We start from the raw sequence: 20,546 nt of genomic DNA, 5'->3' as shown, positions 1-20,546 counted from the left end.
TCACGCGTCAATCATGGAGCGCCCGCCAACTCTTGGCCACGCCCCCCGCGCTCACGTATTTTGACCACGCCTTTATTTACTAAGTGGGCGTGGTCTCTGCGAGGGGCGTGGCCATGTCACGGCCCTGCGTGTCCCCATCCCGGTCCCGGTGTCGCCGCTCCGGTGTCCCCGTTGCGGTTTCCCGGTCCCATTCCTGGTGTTCCGGTCCCGGTGTCCCCCCCCCGCTCCCCGCCGCTACCGGCACAGCCGCGCCCGTGCGGTTTTGGCCTTTTTTCGTTTGTTTTAATAGCCGAAAACATTACAGGTACCACCGGTACCACCCCCGGTGCTCAGTCCGCCCACGGCCCCGCCAGCCGCACCGGGATGACGGGGGTGGCACATCCCATGGTGTCCGTGTGTCCGTCCGTCCTCATCCCGCCATCCCCCGGTTCACCGTGAGCCTCCCCCGGTGCCGGGGGTCGCACCGGGATGAGGGGGGTGGCACATCCCACAGCGTCCGTGTGTCCGTCCGTCCTCATCCCGCCATCCCCCGGGTCACCGTGAGCCTCCCCCGGTGCCGGGGGGGTCAGTGCGGCATGGCCGTTATCCTCATGCTCTGCGAGGCGATGGGGTAGGTGACCATGGGCGTGGTGGCGTGGCTCATGGTGATGCCCCCGAGCGGCTGCGCCATGGACACGGCCACCGGCGCCACCGACACGGCCACGGGCGCCATGGAGACGGGCGGCGGCGCCATGCCCTGCGCGATGGTCTGCGCCAGCGCCGCCGCCGCCGACAGCGGCGCGATCTCGGGGTTCATGGGCGGCGCCCCGTTGGCGGGAGGGGCGGCCTGAGCGCCCGCCGGCGCCACCAGATCCTGCTGCGTGACCGGGCGGGGCTGCAGGGCCTGGCTGCTGAGCGTGGTGTGAGTCTGCGCGATGCTGTGGTTGTAGTTGGTCACCGTGGGCGCCAGCGGCTGCTCGCTGGCCGTGGCCGTGGAGCTCAGCGTCATCACCTTGGCCTGGTTGCGGAACTGGGCGTTCTGCTCCAGCAGCACCTCGTTGGTGGCCAGCAGGTTGTTGACCTGCTTCTTGAGGTCCTCCACGCGTTTCCTGAGCAGCACGTTCTCCTCCTCCAGCAGCCGGTACTCCACGGCCCGCGGGCTGGCGAAGCCGTACTCGTAGCTCTCGTAGAGCCCCTCGGCTCGCCGCCGCTTCAGCACCGGCTCGTCGGGCTCGTAGAGGCCGTCGAAGGGCTCGTAGCGCCGCCCTTGCTCCCTGCCCCGCGCCTCGTACTCGTAATCCCGCTGCAAGTGCTGGAATTTACACTTAGCGCCGCGCTGGCAGTCCCCTTTGAGGAAATCCCTGCAGATGGGCACCTCCTCTTTGCTGTTGGGCAAATCCGCCGGCGACAGGCCCAGCCCCGCGGCCACCTTCTGGCGCAGGCGCGGCGGCAGCTCGCCCGTCTTCTTGTAGCAATCCTCGTCCTCCTTGGTGCCGTGGATGAAGCGGCAGTTGAGGCGCACGCACTCCTTGTTCTGGAAGTCGTGGCAGAAGATGAACTCGTTCTTGCGCACGCCCAGGTTGGTGACCTCGGAGATGTCGGGGTGCCGGAAGCGGCAGCGCTTGCCGCGCTTGCAGACGTTGCGCAGGAAGTCGCGGCAGATGTCGTCGTCGGGGAGGGCGGACGAGGATTCGTCGCCGCTGCCGACGCCGCCGGGGCCGGTGCCGGTGCTGGCGGGGTAACCGTCCCGGTCCGGCATGGCGCGGGCACGGAGGGGCTGCGGAGAGGCGGGGAGGGGTCAGCGAGGGACGGGCAGTGCGGGGAGTCCCAGCCCGAGGGGGCACCGGAGGAGAGGGAGGGACCGGGAACGGGGCAAATCCCACCCCGGTACCGGGACAGAGGGACAGGGTGAGGAATGGGGACACCGGGAATGGAATGGGGGGAGTCGCTCCCACCCCGGGGCACCGGGAGAGGAGGAGGGAGGGACCCCGGGCTCCACACCCCCCCCCGGGGCACCGGGCACGGAGGGAGGCACCGGGAGCGATGGCAGGACCGGAGGAGGAGGAGGAGGAGGGGGATGAAGGAAGAACCGGGACAGACCCCGGGACGGGGTCAGAGGGGGATTCACCCAGCCCCGGGCACCGAGGGAGGGACCGGGAGGGCCCCGCGAGCACGGAAGGGAGGGAGAGACCGGGAGTGCCCCCGGTACCGGTGGGAAGGGCAGAAGGGAGGAACGGGAGCGATCCCGGGGGGTCCCGGCGCTGCGGCGGAGCCGGTACCGGAGCAGCACGGCCGCCGAACCGCGGGGGGAACCCCGGCGCGTCCCCCGCGCCCCGTGACAGCCCCGCGAGCCGCCCCGGGACGGGCACAGAGCGCACCGGGAGCGGCGGGGCCTGGCGGAGGGCGTAGCGCGGCCTCCCCCGGGCCGGCCCGGCACTCACCGGCTCGCGGCCTCCCCGCGGGGCCTCCGGCGCCACCAACGCGCGGCCGGTGCCGGCGGCGGGCGGGCCCCGCTCGGTGCCGCTTCCGGGGCGGCCCGGAAGGAGCCGTCGCGCAGGAAGTGCGTCACGCCGTGACGTCATCGGCGGGAGACGCCGTCGCGCCGTTAGCGCGTGGTTGATGTCGGAACTTGCCGGGCCCGGTGGGCTCGGAGCGAGCCCCGGCCCTGCGCACGGCGCCGTTACCAGAGGAATCACCGCCCTGGTCCCGCTCCCGGAGAATTCTCCGCCCGGTCCCACCCACCTGCCCCGTTACCGGAGGATTCCCGGTGCCGCTCCCCGGCCACACTGAAGAAACCCCCGGTTCTGCCCGTCTCCTGTTCTTTGAAGACCCCCCAGTCCCGTTACCGGGGGATCCCAAGTTCCATCCCCGGCCCCGTTACCGGCAGGACCGCCACGCTGGTCCCCGGTTACCGGAGAAGCCCCCCCCGCCCCCAGAGCGCCCTCTCCGGTCACCGACAGAGCCTCACACCGTGTAAGCAACAACAACTTTTATTCACGGCACGGCGGCCGCCGCAAAGCAAAGAACGGGCCCGGCCCGGCGGGGCCCCCCCGCGGCACCGGGACGGCACCGGGACAGCACCGGGAGCGGTCACCGGGCGGCACCGGGGCGTGTCCCCGCGCTGGGGGCCGTTACTTGGACCTCTGCCTCATCTTCCTCCTCTTGCGCTTCAGCCTGGGGACAGAGCGGGGGCGGTGTCACCCCGGGGGTGGCACCGGGAGGGCACCGGGGGGGCACCGGGAGCCCCCCGGGCCGCGAGGGCACCGGGAGCCCCCCCGGTGCGGCGGGGCCGGCCCGGGGCTCTCACGTACCTGCGCATTCGCTTCTTGCGCCACTGCGGAGAGAGAGGAGAGGGGAGGGAGTGAGAGAGGGAAGGGATCCCAGCGCCACCAGTGCCACCAGTGTAACCAGTGCCACCAGTGTAACCAGTGCCCACCAGTGTAACCAGTGCCCACCAGTGTAACCAGTGCCACCGGTGTAACCAGTGCCCACCAGTACAACCAGTGCCACCAGTGCCACCAGTGTAACCAGTGCCACCAGTGCCACCAGTACAACCAGTGCCACCAGTACAACCAGTGCCCACCAGTGTAACCAGTGCCACCAGTACAACCAGTGCCACCAGTGTAACCAGTGCCCACCAGTGTAACCAGTGCCACCAGTACAACCAGTGCCACCAGTGTAACCAGTGCCCACCAGTGTAACCAGTGCCACCAGTGTAACCAGTGCCACCAGTACAACCAGTGCCACCAGTGTAACCAGTGCCATCAGTGTAACCAGTGCCCACTAGTGTAACCAGTATAACCAGTGCCCACCAGTGCAAACCAGTATAACCAGTGCCACCAGTGCAACCAGTATCCACCAGTATAACCACTGCCCCCCAGTGTAACCAGTGCCCACCTGTGACACCTGAACTCCTAGTACCCACCAGTGCTCCCAGTGCCACCAGTGCCCCCCGTGCTCTCTAGTAGCCACCAGTGCCTCCCAGTCCCACACTGTTTTGTCTCTCCCAGTCCCGTACTGGTTTATCCCTCCCAGTGCCCCCAGTCCCACTGGTTTGGCTCCCCAGTGCCCCCAGTCCCACACTGCTTTACTTTCCCCAGTGCTCCCAGTCCCCACCAGCGTCCCCAGTCCTGTACTGGTTTATTTCCCTCTGCGTCCCCAGTCCCACACCAGTTTGGTTCTCCCAGTGTCCCCAGTCCCACACCAGTTTGGTTCTCCCAGTGTCCCCAGTCCCACACCAGTTTGGTTCTCCCAGTGTCCCCAGTCCCACACCAGTTTGGTTCTCCCAGTAACCCCAGTCCCACACCAGTTTGGTTCCCCCAGTGTCCCCAGTCCCACACCAGTTTGGTTCTCCCAGTGTCCCCAGTCCCACACCAGTTTGGTTCTCCCAGTAACCCCAGTCCCACACCAGTTTGGTTCTCCCAGTAACCCCAGTCCCACACCAGTTTCTCTCTCCCAGTGCCCCCAGTCCCACAGGGGTTACTGGTTTGGTTCTCCCAGTCCCAGACTGGTTCAGCTCTCCTGATGCCTCCAGTCCCCCCAGCATCATACTGCTTTGGCTCTCCCAGTGCCCCCAGTACCACATGGGTTTGTTTCTCCCGGTCCCAGACAGGTTTTTCTCTCACTGCCCCAGTCCCAGACTGGTTTCTCTCTCTCTACCCCAGTTCCAGACTGGTTCGGCTCCCCCGGTGCCTCCAGCTCCCCTCAGTGCCACACCGGCTTCTCTCTCCCAGTTCTCCCAGTTTCCCCTCACATTCCTCCCAGTATTAACACCCCCATGGACCCCCCAGCCCTACACCGGGACCCCTCCCGTTCGCCGGTTCCCCTCACCGGGACCCCCCGTTCCCTAACCCAGGGACCCCTCCCGTTCCCCGGTTCCCCTCACCGGGACCCCCCAGCCCCGGGGCTCGTCCAGGCCGCAGCCCCCCCCTCCTCCATCCGGCCACTACTGAGGCGCCATCGGCCGCCCCCGCGCCGCCCCTCGCGGCTCACCTTGGCCCTCATGGCGGTTCGGCGGGGCCCCGCTCAGTCCCGGCGGGCGGGGGGCGGCGGATGCAGGCGGATGGCGGCGGATGGAGGCGGCGGCCTGACCAGGTACCAAGATGGCGGCGGCCGAGAGGGGCGCGCGGTGTCCGGTGGGGCCTATTTATAGGGAACCGCTCAGGCCACGCCTACCGCCGCGCGAGGCACGACGGGAAATGTAGTTCCTAGCTGCTGAAGCACCATGGGAACTGTAGTCCGGCGACCGGCCGCCATTTTGCGCCGCCGCGGAGTTCGGTCCCTCCCCGCCTCAAATTTATTGGAAATAAAAACACCAAATACAATTTTTTTCCCGGCAATTTCCGCTTATCCAAGCCTCTAACAGTAATTTTGTTGCAACCCCAAGCTCCTCTCGAGACTTTCCTTTCAAGTAAAAATAGAAAATATTTTTATATTGTAGCATAGAAGATACAAAATAGAAAATTAAACAAAACTCCTGCGCGTCTCAGTGGTTTTTAAATCCCTGCTGTGGATTGGGAGAATTTTTGGCTCCTCCAGGCGGAAAACTGATTTAAAAGCCTAAAATTTTGATTTTCACTTAAAAAGAGGAGTTTTCCCCTCACAATTAGATTTTTATTCTTGCAAAATACAGGGGTTTTACCTCAAAACGAGTTTTTTCCCCTCAACATTTATTTCCCCTCAACATTAGCTTTCTCCATTGATTTTACATTTTTCCCCTCAAAATCAGCTTTTTCTCCTCAAAGTGAGGGAGTTTTCCATTGAAACGAGGGGGTTTTCCTTAAAATGAGGGGTTTTCCCCTAAAGTGGGGGGTTTGCCCCTTAAAAATTAGCTTTTCCCCTCAAATAATTTATTTTTTTCCTTCCAAAGCAAGTTTTTCCCTCAAAAATGAGAATTTTCCCCTCAGAAAGGAGTGTTTTTCCCTAAAAATGAACATTTTTCCCCTCACAAATCAGCTTTTCCCTACAAAAATTAGCACTTCCCCTTCAAGAATTAGCATTTTTCCCACAAAAATGATCATTTTCCCCTCAAAATTGAGCATTTTTCCCTCAAAAATCCCATTTCCAACACCAAACCCGCCAGGGGGTTCCACCCCACAATCCCAAATCCCCAGAGAAAGACTGAAGGAAAAAAAACCCGGAATAAAATCCAATATCGCATCGTTTATTCTCTTTTATTTGACTTTGGTAACATTTGCACGTGTGGAGTTTTTTGTTGGTTTTTTTTTTTTATTTTGGGGTGGAAAACTCGGATTCCGACGAGGAAGCACCGCGGCCTGCGGAGAACGCCCGGGAATGTTGGGTAAGGCGGGAATCAGAATTCCCAGAAAACTTGAGGGAAAAAAAGAACCAGGGGTACCAGCAAAGAAAAAAAAAACCTCAAACATTCAACAGACGGCGTTTAATCGGCTTTTTTTTCTCGTTTTTATGTGGTTTTTTTGTAAAAAATTGACTATAAAAGAGCGATACCCCTAGGCTCGGGCCTATCCCGGATCAGCGCTTCCCTCACCTCTCCCCTGAGGAATTCTGGTGGGATTTTTGTTTTTTTTTTTTCCCCCTCAAAATTAGCAAAGAATCCTGAGGGAAAAAGTGAAATAAAAATTATCCTCCGGCTCACGGGGAAAAAGGTGGAATGTGCTCCCGGGGATATTGGGAAGGATAAAAAACACCCAAACCCGGGTTTTTAGGGAATTCAGCTCCGCAAGGCCGGAATGTCGGCAGCTTCTCGAGGGTTTGGATTATTTTAAAAACCAGTTTGTGTTAAAAAATAGCGATTTTTTTTTTTTTTTGAAATCCCATAAATCAAGGCAGAGGCAGAAAAGGCTCCTGGTGGGTGAGTGGGTGGATGAGGGAACTTAAAATTTGGGGGTTTTTTCCCAATTCTTAAAGTACAGTCCCAAAGAGGGAAAAGATAAAATCCCGGATTGCTCGCACAGGGCACTTTTCTGGGTGGAATCACCTGGTTTTTGGGTTTTTTTTGTCAAAATTTCCAAAGGGAAAAAATTAAAAAATAAAAAAAGGCAGCAGGAGAAAGAGGAGGAAGAGGAGGAAGGAATCAGCAGCTCCCTCCACTCCCTCTCCCTGGATTTTACAGATTCACCTCTCCAAACATGGGGAATATTAAGGATTTAATAGCGACTTTCACTCCTAATTTTTATTAATATTTTTTGCTGCTCTTTCTGGGGTGTTCTTATTCTTTTTTTTTTTTTCGTTTGGAAGTCTGAAGTGGCCGAGGGATTCCTCCCTCCTTGGCAAAGTCAACGGGAGCTGTTGGATTCTGTGGGAATTCCAGACTGCCTGGACCAACACCGGTGCCAGATTCTTTCGTTTCCAGATGGAATTTTGTTTTTCTGGGTTTTTTTTTTTTTTGGGGGAAAAAAGGGGCGATTTGAGAACTCCAAGGGCTCTCAGTCGCCAGCCTCATTCTCCTCCGCCGTCTCCCCCGTGGTGGCGTTTTCAGCGTTTTTGGAAGCCTGTGGGGACAAATCCGGGGATTTTTCAGGTTATTTCCCATGGAAACACCCCGAAATTCTGAATTTGGGAACTCCCAACATAAAATGTGACTGATTTTACCTTCTTTTTCTTCTTTTTCTGGGTCTTCCGGCTGGCAGAGCTTTGTAGAAGCGCCTGGAAGGGAGGGAGGGGTGAGGAGGTGGGAAACGATCCTGGGGTTTTTTAGGATAATAAATTTGAGAATTTGGGTCATTTTGGGGGGGTTTGGTTCCCTTTCCTTCATCTCCCCTCCATGGGAGCAAGGACAGGTAACCCTGGGGAGGTGCTGCTTTATTAATTAGCAGGTTTTATTCATTAATTTAAATTAATTCTTAATGTAATAACAAGTCAATAATTAATAATATAATAATAAATAAGAATTCACTAATAATAAATTTATTTTAAAATTAATTCTTAATTTATTAATTTAATTGTAAATTTTCTTTATTTATCTTTCAATTAGTAAATATTCAATATTAAATATTTCAATAACAATACTTCAATTGTTATTATTTTAATTATCAATGTTTTCATTATTATTCCAGTTATTAATACCAAATTAACATGAATTCGTTACTATTTTACTGTACAACATATTAATTAACATGTTATATGCAGATATAAATGTACTGCTTCTATCTTTATATATTACTTAGATTATGTTATCTATATATTTATGAATATAAATATATAATGTAGACTATTAATAGGCTACTGATTAGACTACATAATTAATGCTATTTTTATCTTTATATATTTATATTAATAAATGCATGAATCTATTAGACATTTTTATTTATTATATATTTTATTTATACACAATTTATGCTATTTTATATTTACCATATATAAATATTTCGTTTTAAATTTATTTATATATAAAGAATTATTTCTTATTGATTAGCAATTAATCTATTAATATCAATAACGATTATAAACATATTTTCTATTTTATTTTCCCAGCGAATATTAATATTAATAACCAATATAATTAACAAAACCACTAAACAGATGCATTTTCCTACGAATAATTAATATGGAAATAGAAACAAATTAATTTTATATTTATAGAGATGCTTAATTTGCACATTAGCATTATTAATGATTAATATTAACGATGAACCCACCTTGAGCTCCCCGTCCTGCACCTCCAGGTCGGATTTGTAGAGCTCGGGCTCGAAGGGGCCGCTCGTGATCCTCATGGGGCCGTTGGGCATCAGCAGCACCGTGAACTTGAACTGGGCCACGAACTCCCCTGCGGGCACACAGGGGTTAACCTGGGCTACAGCCCTGCCAGGACCTGGGGGTGATCCTGAGCTACAGCCCTGCCAGGACCTGGGGGTTAACCTGGGCTACAGCCCTGCCAGGACCTGGGGGTGATCCTGAGCTACAGCCCTGCCAGGACCTGGGGGTTAACCTGGGCTACAGCCCTGCCAGGACCTGGGGGTTAACCTGGGCTACAGCCCTGCCAGGACCTGGGGGTGACCCTGAGCTACAGCCCTGCCAGGACCTGGGGGTGACCCTGAGCTACAGCCCTGCCAGGACCTGGAGGGACAAACCCTGAGCCACAGCCCTGCCAGGACCTTCAACCCCTGCTCCTTACACCTGCCAGGACCTGCAATTCCTGCTGTGAGTGGCCCTGCAGCTCCAAATTCACCTGGATCCCTCCTCACCTGTCCTCAGGACTCACCTGTCCCCTTCCCTGTCCCTCCCCTGTCCCCCAGGTGTCCCAGCCTCACCTTCCTTCTCGTAGAGGACGTTGAAGGGCTGCAGCAGCTCGTGCTTGGCGCACTCCACCACCCCCATGCGCGCCTTCTTCTCATCCTCCAGCGCCCTGAGGGGACAGCGCACCTGAGCACACCTGGGATCACACCTGAGTGCACACCTGGGATCACACCTGAGCACATCTGGGATCACACCTGAGTGCACACCTGGGCACACCTGAGTGCACCTGGACACACCTGAGCGCACCTGGGATCACACCTGAGTGCACACCTGGGATCACACCTGAGTGCACACCTGGGATCACACCTGGGCGCACCTGGGATCACACCTGAGCACATCTGGGATCACACCTGGGCACACCTGGGATCACACCTGAGCACATCTGGGATCACACCTGAGTGCACACCTGGGATCACACCTGAGTGCACCTGGGATCACACCTGGGCACACCTGGGATCACACCTGAGCACATCTGGGATCACACCTGAGTGCACACCTGGGATCACACCTGAGCACATCTGGGATCACACCTGAGCACATCTGGGAGCACACCTGAGTGCACACCTGGGATCACACCTGAGTACACCTGGGATCACACCTGAGTGCACACCTGGGATCACACCTGAGTGCACACCTGGGATCACACCTGAGTGCACCTGGGATCACACCTGGGCACACCTGGGATCACACCTGAGCACATCTGGGAGCACACCTGAGTGCACACCTGGGATCACACCTGAGTGCACACCTGGGATCACACCTGAGTGCACCTGGGATCACACCTGAGTGCACACCTGGGATCACACCTGAGTGCACACCTGGGGGCACACCTGAGCACACCTGGGAGCACACCTGAGTGCACACCTGGGATCACACCTGAGTGCACCTGGGATCACACCTGAGCACACCTGAGTGCACACCTGGGATCACACCTGAGTGCACACCTGGGATCACACCTGAGTGCACCTGAGTGCACACCTGGGCACACCTGAGTGCACCTGGACACACCTGAGCGCACCTGGGATCACACCTGAGTGCACCTGGGACACACCTGAGTGCACCTGGGTACATCTGAGTATACCTGGGAGCATCTGAGTGCACCTGGAAGCACCTGGGATCACACCTGGGATCACACCTGAGAGCATCTGAGTGCACCTGGAATACACCTGAGTGCACCTGGGAGCACAGCTGGAAGCACAGCTGGGCACACCTGAGCCAACACCTACACACACCTGTCTGGCAAAGGCTCCAATCCCTGAAATCCCAGCCCCATCCAGGTATCCCAGGTGGAATTCCCAGCCCCAGAATTCCCGGGATTACCTGAGGGTGAAGGGCACGGTGTCGAAGCGCCGCTGAAACCTCAAATCCCTGGAATCCCAGCCCCATATCCAGGTACCCCATCCCCATGCAGGTATCCCAGCCCTATCCAGGTATCCCAGGTGGAATTCCAGCCCCATCCAGGTATCCCAGATGGAATTCCCAGCCCCATCCAGGTATCCCAGGTGGAATTCCCAGCCCCAGATTACCTGAGGGTGAAGGGCATGGTGTCGAAGCGCCGCTCCACCTCGCTGAAGAAGGCGCGCGAGGTTTTCATCTTCAGCCCGTACTGCTTGGAGGGGTCCCTCTTGTAAATCGTGGTTCTCTGCCCCGCGTCCTTGGCCTGCAAAAAGACATTCGCGGGGAATTCCCAGAATCTGGAGAGCTCCTGGAGCCCGGGAATTCCCGGGATTCATCAGGGATGCATGGGCTGACCTTCCCCTCGCCGCTGCTGACCAGGACGTCGACGGCGTAGACTTCGTGCACCTCGAATTCGGCTTTTTCGTGGTCCTTCCTGGGGGGAAAAAGGGGATGGGGAGGCAGGAAAATCTGGGAATTCTGCTGGGAAAAGCTTCCAGGAAGCCTCAAAAGCATTCCTGGGAATCCAGAACCTTCCAGGAAAGCCAAAACCTTCCAGGAGAGCCAGAGCGTTCCTGGAAACTCAAAACATTCCTGGAAACTTCTCCTTCCATTTCTCATCCTGACCCCACAATTTTCCTCCTGATCCCATTTTAACTCCTGACTCCCAATTTCTCACCTTGACCCCATTTATCAACCCTGACCCCATTTCTCCCCCTGATCCCCTCATTTTCCCCCAACCCCCCAATTCTTGCCCCTGACCCCCATTTTTGCCCTGATCCCATTTTTCCCCATGACCCCCCCCACCCACATTTCTCCCCTGACCTCAACTTTTGCCCCGACCCCATTTCTCACCCCAACACCCTCATTTTTCCCCAACCCCCCCATTTTTGCCCCTGACCCCCCCATTTTTGCCCCTGACCCCCTCATTTTGCCCCCTCTCACTTCTGCTGGTCCGAGGGGTTCTGGATGATGGTTTTCTCCCCGTCGATCACGTGCTGCTTCAGCTGGTGCGACAACATCCCTGCGGGAACACGGCTTACTGGGACGGACTGGGACGGACTGGGAGGGACTGGGAGCGACTGGGGATGGACTGGGAATGGACTGGGAGAGACTAGGAACGGACTGGGATGGACTGGGAATGGACTGGGAACGGACTGGGATGGACTGGGAATGGACTGGGAGAGACTGGGAACGGACTGGGATGGACTGGGAACGGACTGGGATGGACTGGGAATGGACTGGGATGGACTGGGAATGGACTGGGAGAGACTGGGAATGGACTGGGATGGACTGGGAACAGACTGGGAACAGACTGGGAACAGACTGGGGTTAATCGGATGGTCTGGCATGGACTGGGGTTAATGGGCTTACTGGGATGGACTGGGGTTAATGGGCTTACTGGGATGGACTGTGGTTACTGGGACGGACTGAGAGGGACTGGGGTTATTGGGACAGACTGGGCTTACTGGGATGGACTGGGAAGGACTAGGACGTATTGGGGTTACTGGGATGGACTGGAGTTATTGGGATGGAATGGGATTAATGGGATGGAGTGGCGTTACTGGGAGGGACTGGGGTTAATGGGATGGACTGGGATGCACTGGGATGGAGTGGTCTGTACTGGGTTAGACTGGGAGCTCCAGGCACTGCACACCAGTGGGCTGGACTGGTCTGTACTGGGGTGTACTGGGAGCCCCGGTGCCAAGCCCAGGTGGAATTCCCACCCTGGGCTGTGCAGGATCCAGATTTTGGGGGATCCCCCCCTTTTCCCACCCCAATCCTGAAGAGCCCCCGGCATTCCCAACATTCCCAACCCACTCTGGAGGCAGCGGGAATTCCCAGAATTCCAGGGAATTTAACCAATAACAGGGAGGGCCCATGGGGGAAAAAGGATCAGGATGAGCTCCAGGATCCCAATCCAGCAACCCAGCAACCCCAGAGCCTTCCCTTTTCCCCGTGATCCCTTTTCTCCAGGACCCCCTTTTCCCTGGGGGGACCCTTTTTTCCCTCGTGATCCCTTTACCCTGGGATCCTTTGCCCCAGGATCCTTTTTTCCCTGGGACCCCCACCCCTTTTTTCCTTTTATCCATTTTCCCTTGAATCCTTTTTCCCTGGAATCCCCTTTCCCTGTGATCCCTTTTTCCCTTTTATCCCTTTTCCCTAGAACCCCTTTCCCTGAAATTTCCTTTTCCCTTGAATTCCCTTTTCCCTGTGATCCATTTTCCCCTAGAATCCCCTTTTCCCTGGAATTACCTTTTCCTATGATCTCCTTTTCCTTGGAATTCCCTTTTCCTATGATCTCCTTTTCCTTGGAATTCCCTTTTTCTGGGATCCCTTTTCCCATTAGCCCTTTTTCCCTGAAATTCCTTTTTCCCTGTGATCCCTTTTCTCCCTAGGATCCCTTTTCCCTGGAATCCCCTTTGCCTTGTGATCCCCTTTTCCCTATGAATCCCCTTTTCTTGGATTCCATTTTCCCTGGAAAACCCTTTTACTGGAATCCCTTTTCCCTGGAATTCCCTTTTTCCTTTTATCCCTTTTCCCTGGAACCCCTTTCCCCTAAATTTCCTTTTCCCTGGAATCCCCTCTTCCTTTTTATCCCTTTTCTCTGGAATCCCTTTTCCTGGAATCTCCTTTTCCCTGGAATTCCCTCTTCCTTTTTATCCCTTTTCTCTGGAATCCCTTTTCCTGGAATCTCCTTTTCCCTGGAATTCCCTTTTTCCCTTTTACCCCTTTTCCCTGGAACCCCCTTTTCCTGTTGAATTCCCTTTCCTTGGAATCCCCTTTTCCCTGGAATTCCCTTTTTCCCTGAACTTCCCCTTTCCCCCTCACCTTCAATGGGTGTGCAGTGGAACGCGTGGGCGATTTTATTCCAGGCCTCTGTCACTTGTGTGTTCTGAGATTTAAAAAAAAAAATACAAAAAAAACCCAATTTTACAATTTTATAGATAAAAAATCCCCACCCCAAGCACGACCTTTCCATAAATCCCAAATATTTTGGGACAAACCCCACGGCTTTTCCCACCAACACCTCCAAAAAAAAAAACCGGAAGAAAAATCAATTTTCCATACAGCTGCTCCAAAATCCCCCACAAAATCCCACAGGTTGGGTCCCAAAATCCCAGTGCCCATTCCCAAAATTCCCAAAAGTCCATTGGATTCCCAGAATTCCCCGAATCCCCACCTGATTCCCGGGTTTCACCAGGCGCAGGGCGGCCTCGGCACACAGGTGAGCTGCTTTGATGACGTCGGCTTTGCGGCCGGACACGGGATTTTCCTGGGAAAAAACACCAAATTTTGGGATTTCTGAGGGTTTTGGGGTGGAAATTCAACGTTTTGGGATTTATTCCAATCCCTGGAATCTGGCTGGGAAGTGGAAAAGTCCCAACCACCCCCAAAAGAATTCCAGAGGATTCCCAGTCCAGGCATCCCTGTGCAATCAAAAATACGGATTGGGAAGAATCCAGCAAAATTCCAATGGGGAATTTTGGGCTTTTCCCCCAAAAACCACTGGAGCAAAACCATTCCTAGGACAGTTTTTCCCAATTTTTCCTCAGGATTTATTCCCAGAGGACGGGATAACCTGAGGAATTCACAGCAGGAGCTCCCAAGGTATCAAAAGGCAAAAATTCCAGGGGAAAAGTGGGAAGCAGGGATTGGTTTTGGGGTGGGGATTGGGAATGTTCATGCTGGGAATTCCAGCAGGAAAAATGAAGCAAGGATTGATTTTGGGGTGGGGAATGTTCATGCTGGGGAATTCCAGCAGGAGAAAGGGGACCTTGGGGTGCTGCCACCTTGGACCCAGAGATTTTGGGATGGTGCCACCTCAGATCCAGAGGCTCCAGCATGGTGCCACCTTGGATCCTGAGGTTCCAGGGTGGTGCCACCTTGGATCCTGAGGTTCCAGGGTGGTGCCACCTTGGATCCTGAGGTTCCAGGGTGGTGCCACCTTGGATCCTGAGGTTCCAGGATGGTGCCACCTTGGATCCTGAGGTTCCAGCATGGTGCCACCTTGGATCCTGAAGTTCTAGGGCACAGCCACCTGGGATCCAGAGGTTCCAGGGTGGTGCCACCTCAGATCTGGAGGCTCCAGACTGGGGCCACCTGGGATCCACAGATTTTGGGATGCTGTCACTTCAGATCCTGAAACTCCAGGGCACTGTCACCTCAGTCCCAGAGGCTCCAGGGTGGTACCACCTCAGATCCAGAGGTTCCAGGGCACTGTCACCTCAGATCCAGAGGTTCCAGGGTGGTGCCACCTCAGTCCCAGAGGTTCCAGGGTGGTACCACCTCAGATCCAGAGGTTCCAGGGTGGTGCCACCTTGGATCCTGACACCCCAGGGTGGTGCCACCTCAAATCCAGCAGCTCCATGGTGCTGCCCCCTCAGATCCAGAGGTTCCAGGATGGTGCCACCTTCGAACGTGACACCCTAGAGTGGTGCCACCCCAGATCTGGAGGCTCCAGAGTGGTGCCACCTGGGATCCAGCAGCTCCAGGGTGCTGCCACCTCAGATCCTGACACTCCAGAGTGGTACGACCTCGGATCCAGAAGTTCCAGAGTAGTGCCACCTCAGAATGTGACACCCTAGGGTGGTGCCACCTCAGTCCCAGAGGTTCCAGGGTGGTGCCACCTCAGAATGTGACACTCCAGAGTGCTGCCACCTTAGACTCAGAGGCTCCAGGGTGGTGCCATCTTGGATCCTGACACCTCAGGGTGCTGCCCCCTCAGTCCCAGAGGCTCCAGGGTGGTTCTCCCTGGCACCCAGAGGCTCCAGGGTGGTGCCCCCTCAGTCCCAGAGGGTGCCAGGGTGGTTCCCCCTGGCACCCCGAGGCTGCCCCAGTCCCAGCAGGGTGGTGCCCCCCCGATGTTCCCCCCTGACAAACCCACCTCGCGGCAGCACCCCCGATACTGCACCGAAGGTGCACAGAGCGCCACGTTGGCGATGAAGCCGTCCACGTGCACGCCCAGGTCGCTGCAACAGAGGGAAAACGGGAATTCCAGCAATTCCAGCAGGATCCCAGCACATCCAATGCTGCCCCAGGAGCCCCTCCAGGCTCGTTATTGGGCTTTAATTAACAAGGAATTAACGCCGTGGCAAAAACGTGGGGTGGTCTGACGGGTTCTTGCAATCTGAATAATTTTGGGGTTTTGGGAAGGGAGAGGGGATTCCCATGGAATGGGATCCAGGCACTCACATTTTGACCAAATCCCCGTCCTTGAGGACGTAATCCTGGTCGCTCTTGAGCGGGGAGAAGTGACACACACAGTTATTGACGGATATACTCGTGGGGAAGGCGATTCCTGGGCAAGGGAACAGGGAAAAAATCATGGATTTGGGATTTGGGGTGACCTTAATGCTCCATTCCACCCTCTTGGGACACCTTCCCTACCCCAGGCTGCTCCAGCCTGGCCTGGAACACTCGAAGGAATGGGAAATCCATCCCATGGTTCTTTCTTCCCAATATCCCACCTGAACCCGCTTCCAGCATCTCCAATTTTGGGATTTGGGGGACTTTAAAGCTCCATTCCACCCTCTTGGGATACCTTCCCCTATTCCAAGCTGCTCCAACCTGGCCAGGGATGCTTGCAGGGATGAGAATTTCATTCTGGCACCTCCCAGAGAGGAATTTCTTCCCAGTATCCCACATAAATCTGCTTCCAGCACCTCCAGCTTTGGGATTTGGGGACCTTAAATCCCCATCTGGGGACTTTAAAGCTCCATTCCACCCTCTTGGGACACCTCCCCCTAGCCCAGCCTGGCCTGGGTCACTTTGCAGGGATGGGAATTCCATTCCAGCACATCCCAGAGAGGAATTTCTTCCTGATATTCCACCTAAACTTCCTCCCAGCACCCTCAGGATGGGAATTTGGTGACAAATCCCAGCGTCCCAAACCCTCCAGAGTCACCCTCTCACATGGAATTACTGGAGGCACAGCAGGGAGGATTTGGGGTTAAAATCAAGGAGGAACAGCAGGGAATTCCTCATTCCCATGAAGCAGATCCTCACCTTTCTTCATTTCCTTTTCCTTCTTGAAGATTTTCCCTGTCTCCTCCATGATCATGGCATCTCCCTTCTCACACAGGCACAGCACGGAGGCACCGGGAGCTGCTGCCTCCACCACGGCACGGAGCACCCCTGAAATTCCCAAAAAATAACATTTTATGGGGTTCTCATCCATTTCATGGGGTTCCCATCCATTTCATGGGGTTCCCACCCATTTCATGGGGTTCCCACCCATTTCATGGGGTTCCCATCCATTTCATGGGGTTCCCATTCATTTCATGGGGTTCCCATTCATTTCATGGGGTTCCCACCCATTTCATGGATGCACAACCCCAAACCCAACACCTCAAATCATTTTCCCGAGATTCCACACCCGGGAAAGGCGTAAATTTTGTTTTAATTCTTTTTTTTTTTAAATTTCATTTATTCACATATTTTATATATACGTGAATAAATATATATTATATTTTATTTATTTCCCTTTATTGGGAAGAGGGAGCTGCCAAATTCCTTCAGGAGAAGTCAGAGCTCAGGGAAACAGGTTTGGGAATGACTGGGAGACATCAAAGGCTGCCCCAGGAGTCCCTGTTTTCCAAGGAATCCACAGGAACAGGTTTGGGAATGAGACATCAAAGGCCACCCCAAGAGTTCTTGTTTTCCAAGGAATCCGTGTGCTGACACAGGGAACGCCCCAGGAAGTTTGGGGAATGCTCCACTCCCAAAATAATCCAGCAGGAATTCCAGCCTGCCTTGGGGAAAAAAGGTGGCCCCAGACCCCATCCAGTTTCCTGCACTGCTGATCCCAAAATATTCTGGGATCCTGGAATGAGATTCCTAAAATATTCTGGGATTCCAAAATATTCTGGGATCCTGCAATGGGATCCTAAAATGTTCTGGGATCCTGGAACCGGATGCTGGAATGGGATCCCAAAATATTCTGGGATCTTCAACTGGGATTCCAACATGTTCTGGGATTCCAAAATATTTTGGGAACCTGGAATGGGATCCCAAAATATTCTGGGATCTTCAACTAGGATCCCAAAATATTCTGGCATCCTGGAATGAGATCCTAAAATACTCTGGGATCCAAAACTGGATCCTAAAATATTCTGGGATCCTGGAATTGGGATCTAAAATATTCTGGGACCCCAAAATATTTTGGGATCCTGGAATGGGGATTCCAAAATATTCTGGGATTCCAAAATATTCTGGGATCCTGGAATGGGATCCTAAAATACTCTGGGATCCAACTTTGGATCCTAAAATATTCTGGGATCCTGGAATTGGGATCCTGGAATTGGGATCCTAAAATATTCTGGGACCCCAAAATACTTTGGGATCCTGGAATGTCTCCTCCCATTCCCCCCTCTGTCCCCACGTGCTCAGAATTCCAAGGAACCCTCGGCAGTGCTGTGCCACTGTCACCTGTGCAAGGCCTTCAAACCCCAGCACTTTTCCCTGGGAAAGTTGGGAATATTTCAAAGCAAGGATAACATTCCCGATAAGAACCGGCGGGACACGGAGGGGGAATAAAACAAACAGGGAGAGGAGAAAAAAAATAATAAAAAAAAGCAGATAAAGGGGAAAAACCCTCAGAGCATTCCAAGGGATCAGATGAACAGGAACTCCTGGAATCCTTCTCTCCTTGCCGATGTTTTTTAGGGAGTTAAGGCATTTTTTATCCCTAAAAACCGACAGCTGGAAGGGGGGGTTTTTTACCCTTTTTTTTGGTGTGTTTGCTCTTTTTGTAGGTTTTTTGCGGTTTTTTCGCCGTTTTTGGTTTTTTTGCGTGTTTGCTCTTCCCGACCTGCTCGGAGCTGCCTTTCCCCCCGGGAAGGGAGGCGGCCAAACTTCCCTCGCTCCCTCCCTCCCTCCCCGAAGGGAATCCCCGCTCCCGCGGCGCCTCCCGGGACACCGGCGGCTCCAAAGAAGCTCCGCAGTCAGCAGGGAGCGCCGTGGGGAGCCCCGCGGAACCGGTCCGGGCGGCTCCCGGAGCCGGGACACCGGCAACGGCCGGGAAAGGGCTTAAAACCTAACCGGGAAGGGAAAGGAGAGGGCAGAGCCTGGCGGGGGTGGGGGCCAGGCTGGAGCCCCGTTACCGGGGACACGACCCCCGTTCCCACCGGGACAGGACCCCCGGTTCTGACCGGGATAGGGTCCACATTCCCGGGACAGGACTCCCAGACCGGTTCCGGACGCCATTCCCAGAACCGGAGCCCCATTCCCGGGACAGGACCCCCATTCCCGGGGCTGGATCCCGTTCCTGGGACGGAACCCCCAGACAGGTTCGGTGCCCTATTCCCAGAACCGGACCCTGTTCCCAGAACCGGAGCCCCTTCCCGGGACAGGACCCCGTTCTTGGGACGGAACCCCCAGAACCGGACCGCCGTTCCCAGTACGAGATCCGTTCCCAGTACGAGATCCCGTTCCCGGGACAGGACCCCCGGACCGGTTCGGGACCCCATTCCCAGAACCGGACCCCCCCATTCCCAGCACAGCCCCGTTCCCTCCAGGCCGCCCCACCTGCGGCTGCCCCGCTCCCGTCCCGTCCCCGCCGCCACCTCGGTGCTCACCCCCCCTCACCGGTACCGGAGATGGACCGGGGGGTCACACATGAACAAAAGCGGCACCGGCGGGGTCTGAAGCACCGGGGGGTGGCGGCAGGCCCGGCCCCGCTCCCCCGCTGCACGTGGGGCGCGGTACCACGTGCCGGCAGCGGCGGCGGCGGCCGCGCGGGGCCGGGCCCCGCCAGCACCGGGAGCCTCCCGCCGTACCGGGCTGGGGGGTCACACCGGCACAGCTCCCCCCCAGCCCGCTCCCCCCAGCCCCAAACAGCGCTCCCCAACCCGGGGTCCCACACGAGGGGGGTCTCACCCTCAGGCCCGGCCGATCCCCCCTCTCCCCCTCAGCGCTTCCCCCTCAGCGCCCCCCCCGCCGCCCCCCCGGCCGCGGCCCAGCACTCACGGTTGGCGATGTCCCCCCCCATCTTGTACTTGGTGACCACCAGGTCCTCGGCGATGGTGAGCTCGCTGGCCTCCTCCTCGCCCGACATGGTGGGAGCCCCGCCGAGCCCCCCGGAGCCCCTCCGGGCCTGCTCGAGCTTCCCGCCCCCCCCGCCCGGCGCTGAGGAGCCCCCGGGACCGCGAGCCGGAGGCGCGAGCAGGGCAGAGCGCGGGCTCCGCGCGCGGCACGCTGGGAACGCGAGTCCTCCCCGCCCCCCCGGACTACAACTCCCGGCGGCCCCCGCGCGCGGAGTCCCGGACGGGGGTGGGGCGTGCGCCGCCCCGCCCCTGCGGACTGCAAGTCCCGGCGTGCAGCGCGGCTCTCGCGAGAGGACGCGGGGTGTGAGAGCGCAGGCGGCGCGCGGGGGGTGATGGGGGATGTAGGCGGGAGGAAGGAACGGGAATTTCAGCACCGGGAGCGGTGGATCTGCCTCTCCCTCGGCTGCTGGAGTCCCCGGCATGTTCCCCAACCCCTGTCCGGTGCTCCCCCGACCCCCGCTCCAGCCCCCGTGACCCCCCCTTGGTCCCGGTCTCCTCTCCGGTATCTCCCGGTCCATCCCCCACTCCCGGACTCCCCAAGCCTCACCCGCGACGTTTTTTACTCAAATTCTTTTATTTTCATTCATCCCGCGCGACCCCCGGGGCCGGGGGCGATCCCTGAGCGGGGGCTGCCCCTCCCCCAACCCGAAAAACCGGGGGAAAAACCCCAAAAAAGGAGGAACCCCCAAAAAAGGGATCCCGGGGGTCCCCCCCATCCACCTCAGGGGAGCGGGGACACCCCCAAACCTTCACTCAGCAGGTGAACCTGAAAATAAAATGAGTCTGGGGTCCTCAAGAGACCCCAAATTCTCCCAGGGCCCCCTCCCCAGGGATTTGGGGGAGCACCTTCAATGAATGGGGAGGGGGAGGAAGGAAAAGATGGGGAGGGGTCTCCTGGGGCGCGTAAAA

The 20,546-nt window shown here is 56.3% G+C and overlaps 2 protein-coding genes and 1 long non-coding RNA gene across 3 annotated transcripts; all 3 read right to left on the bottom strand.

Annotated features, from left to right (window-relative positions):
• Positions 1–261: 261 nt before the first annotated feature.
• ZC3H10 (zinc finger CCCH-type containing 10) lies at positions 262–2,470 on the bottom strand. The gene is made up of 2 exons (XM_030967298.1): positions 2,421–2,470; positions 262–1,756 (listed from the first exon to the last, which is right to left on the bottom strand). The coding sequence occupies exon 2, from the start codon at positions 1,736–1,738 to the stop codon at positions 566–568; it is 1,173 nt and encodes a 390-aa protein (XP_030823158.1). The 5' UTR covers positions 1,739–1,756; positions 2,421–2,470; the 3' UTR covers positions 262–565.
• A 483-nt stretch (positions 2,471–2,953) lies between these two features.
• Positions 2,954–5,110, bottom strand: LOC115914672. The gene is made up of 3 exons (XR_004061436.1): positions 4,972–5,110; positions 3,291–3,313; positions 2,954–3,153 (listed from the first exon to the last, which is right to left on the bottom strand). It is a non-coding gene; the product is annotated as an uncharacterized LOC115914672 (long non-coding RNA).
• Positions 5,111–6,133: 1,023 nt separating this feature from the next.
• PA2G4 (proliferation-associated 2G4) lies at positions 6,134–19,729 on the bottom strand. The gene is given in 13 exon segments (XM_030967306.1): positions 6,134–7,451; positions 7,552–7,605; positions 8,598–8,725; positions 9,210–9,304; positions 10,722–10,855; positions 10,948–11,026; positions 11,536–11,614; positions 13,423–13,486; positions 13,775–13,896; positions 15,517–15,563; positions 15,787–15,892; positions 16,600–16,728; positions 19,561–19,729. Coding segments are annotated over 13 exon segments (1,191 nt in total). The 5' UTR covers positions 19,649–19,729; the 3' UTR covers positions 6,134–7,385.
• Between the last annotated feature and the right edge of the window lie 817 nt (positions 19,730–20,546).

This window comes from Camarhynchus parvulus, chromosome 29 (genome assembly GCF_901933205.1).
Source record: "Camarhynchus parvulus chromosome 29, STF_HiC, whole genome shotgun sequence".
NCBI lineage: Eukaryota > Metazoa > Chordata > Aves > Passeriformes > Thraupidae > Camarhynchus > Camarhynchus parvulus.
Note: the sequence above shows the minus strand (reverse complement) of the source record. Positions and strands in the feature narration are given on the sequence as shown.

Bases quoted from the DNA above. Each gene is read 5' to 3' on its own strand.
- ZC3H10 (XM_030967298.1), bottom strand. From the start codon at position 1,738: ATGCCGGACCGGGACGGTTACCCCGCCAGCACCGGCACCGGCCCCGGC.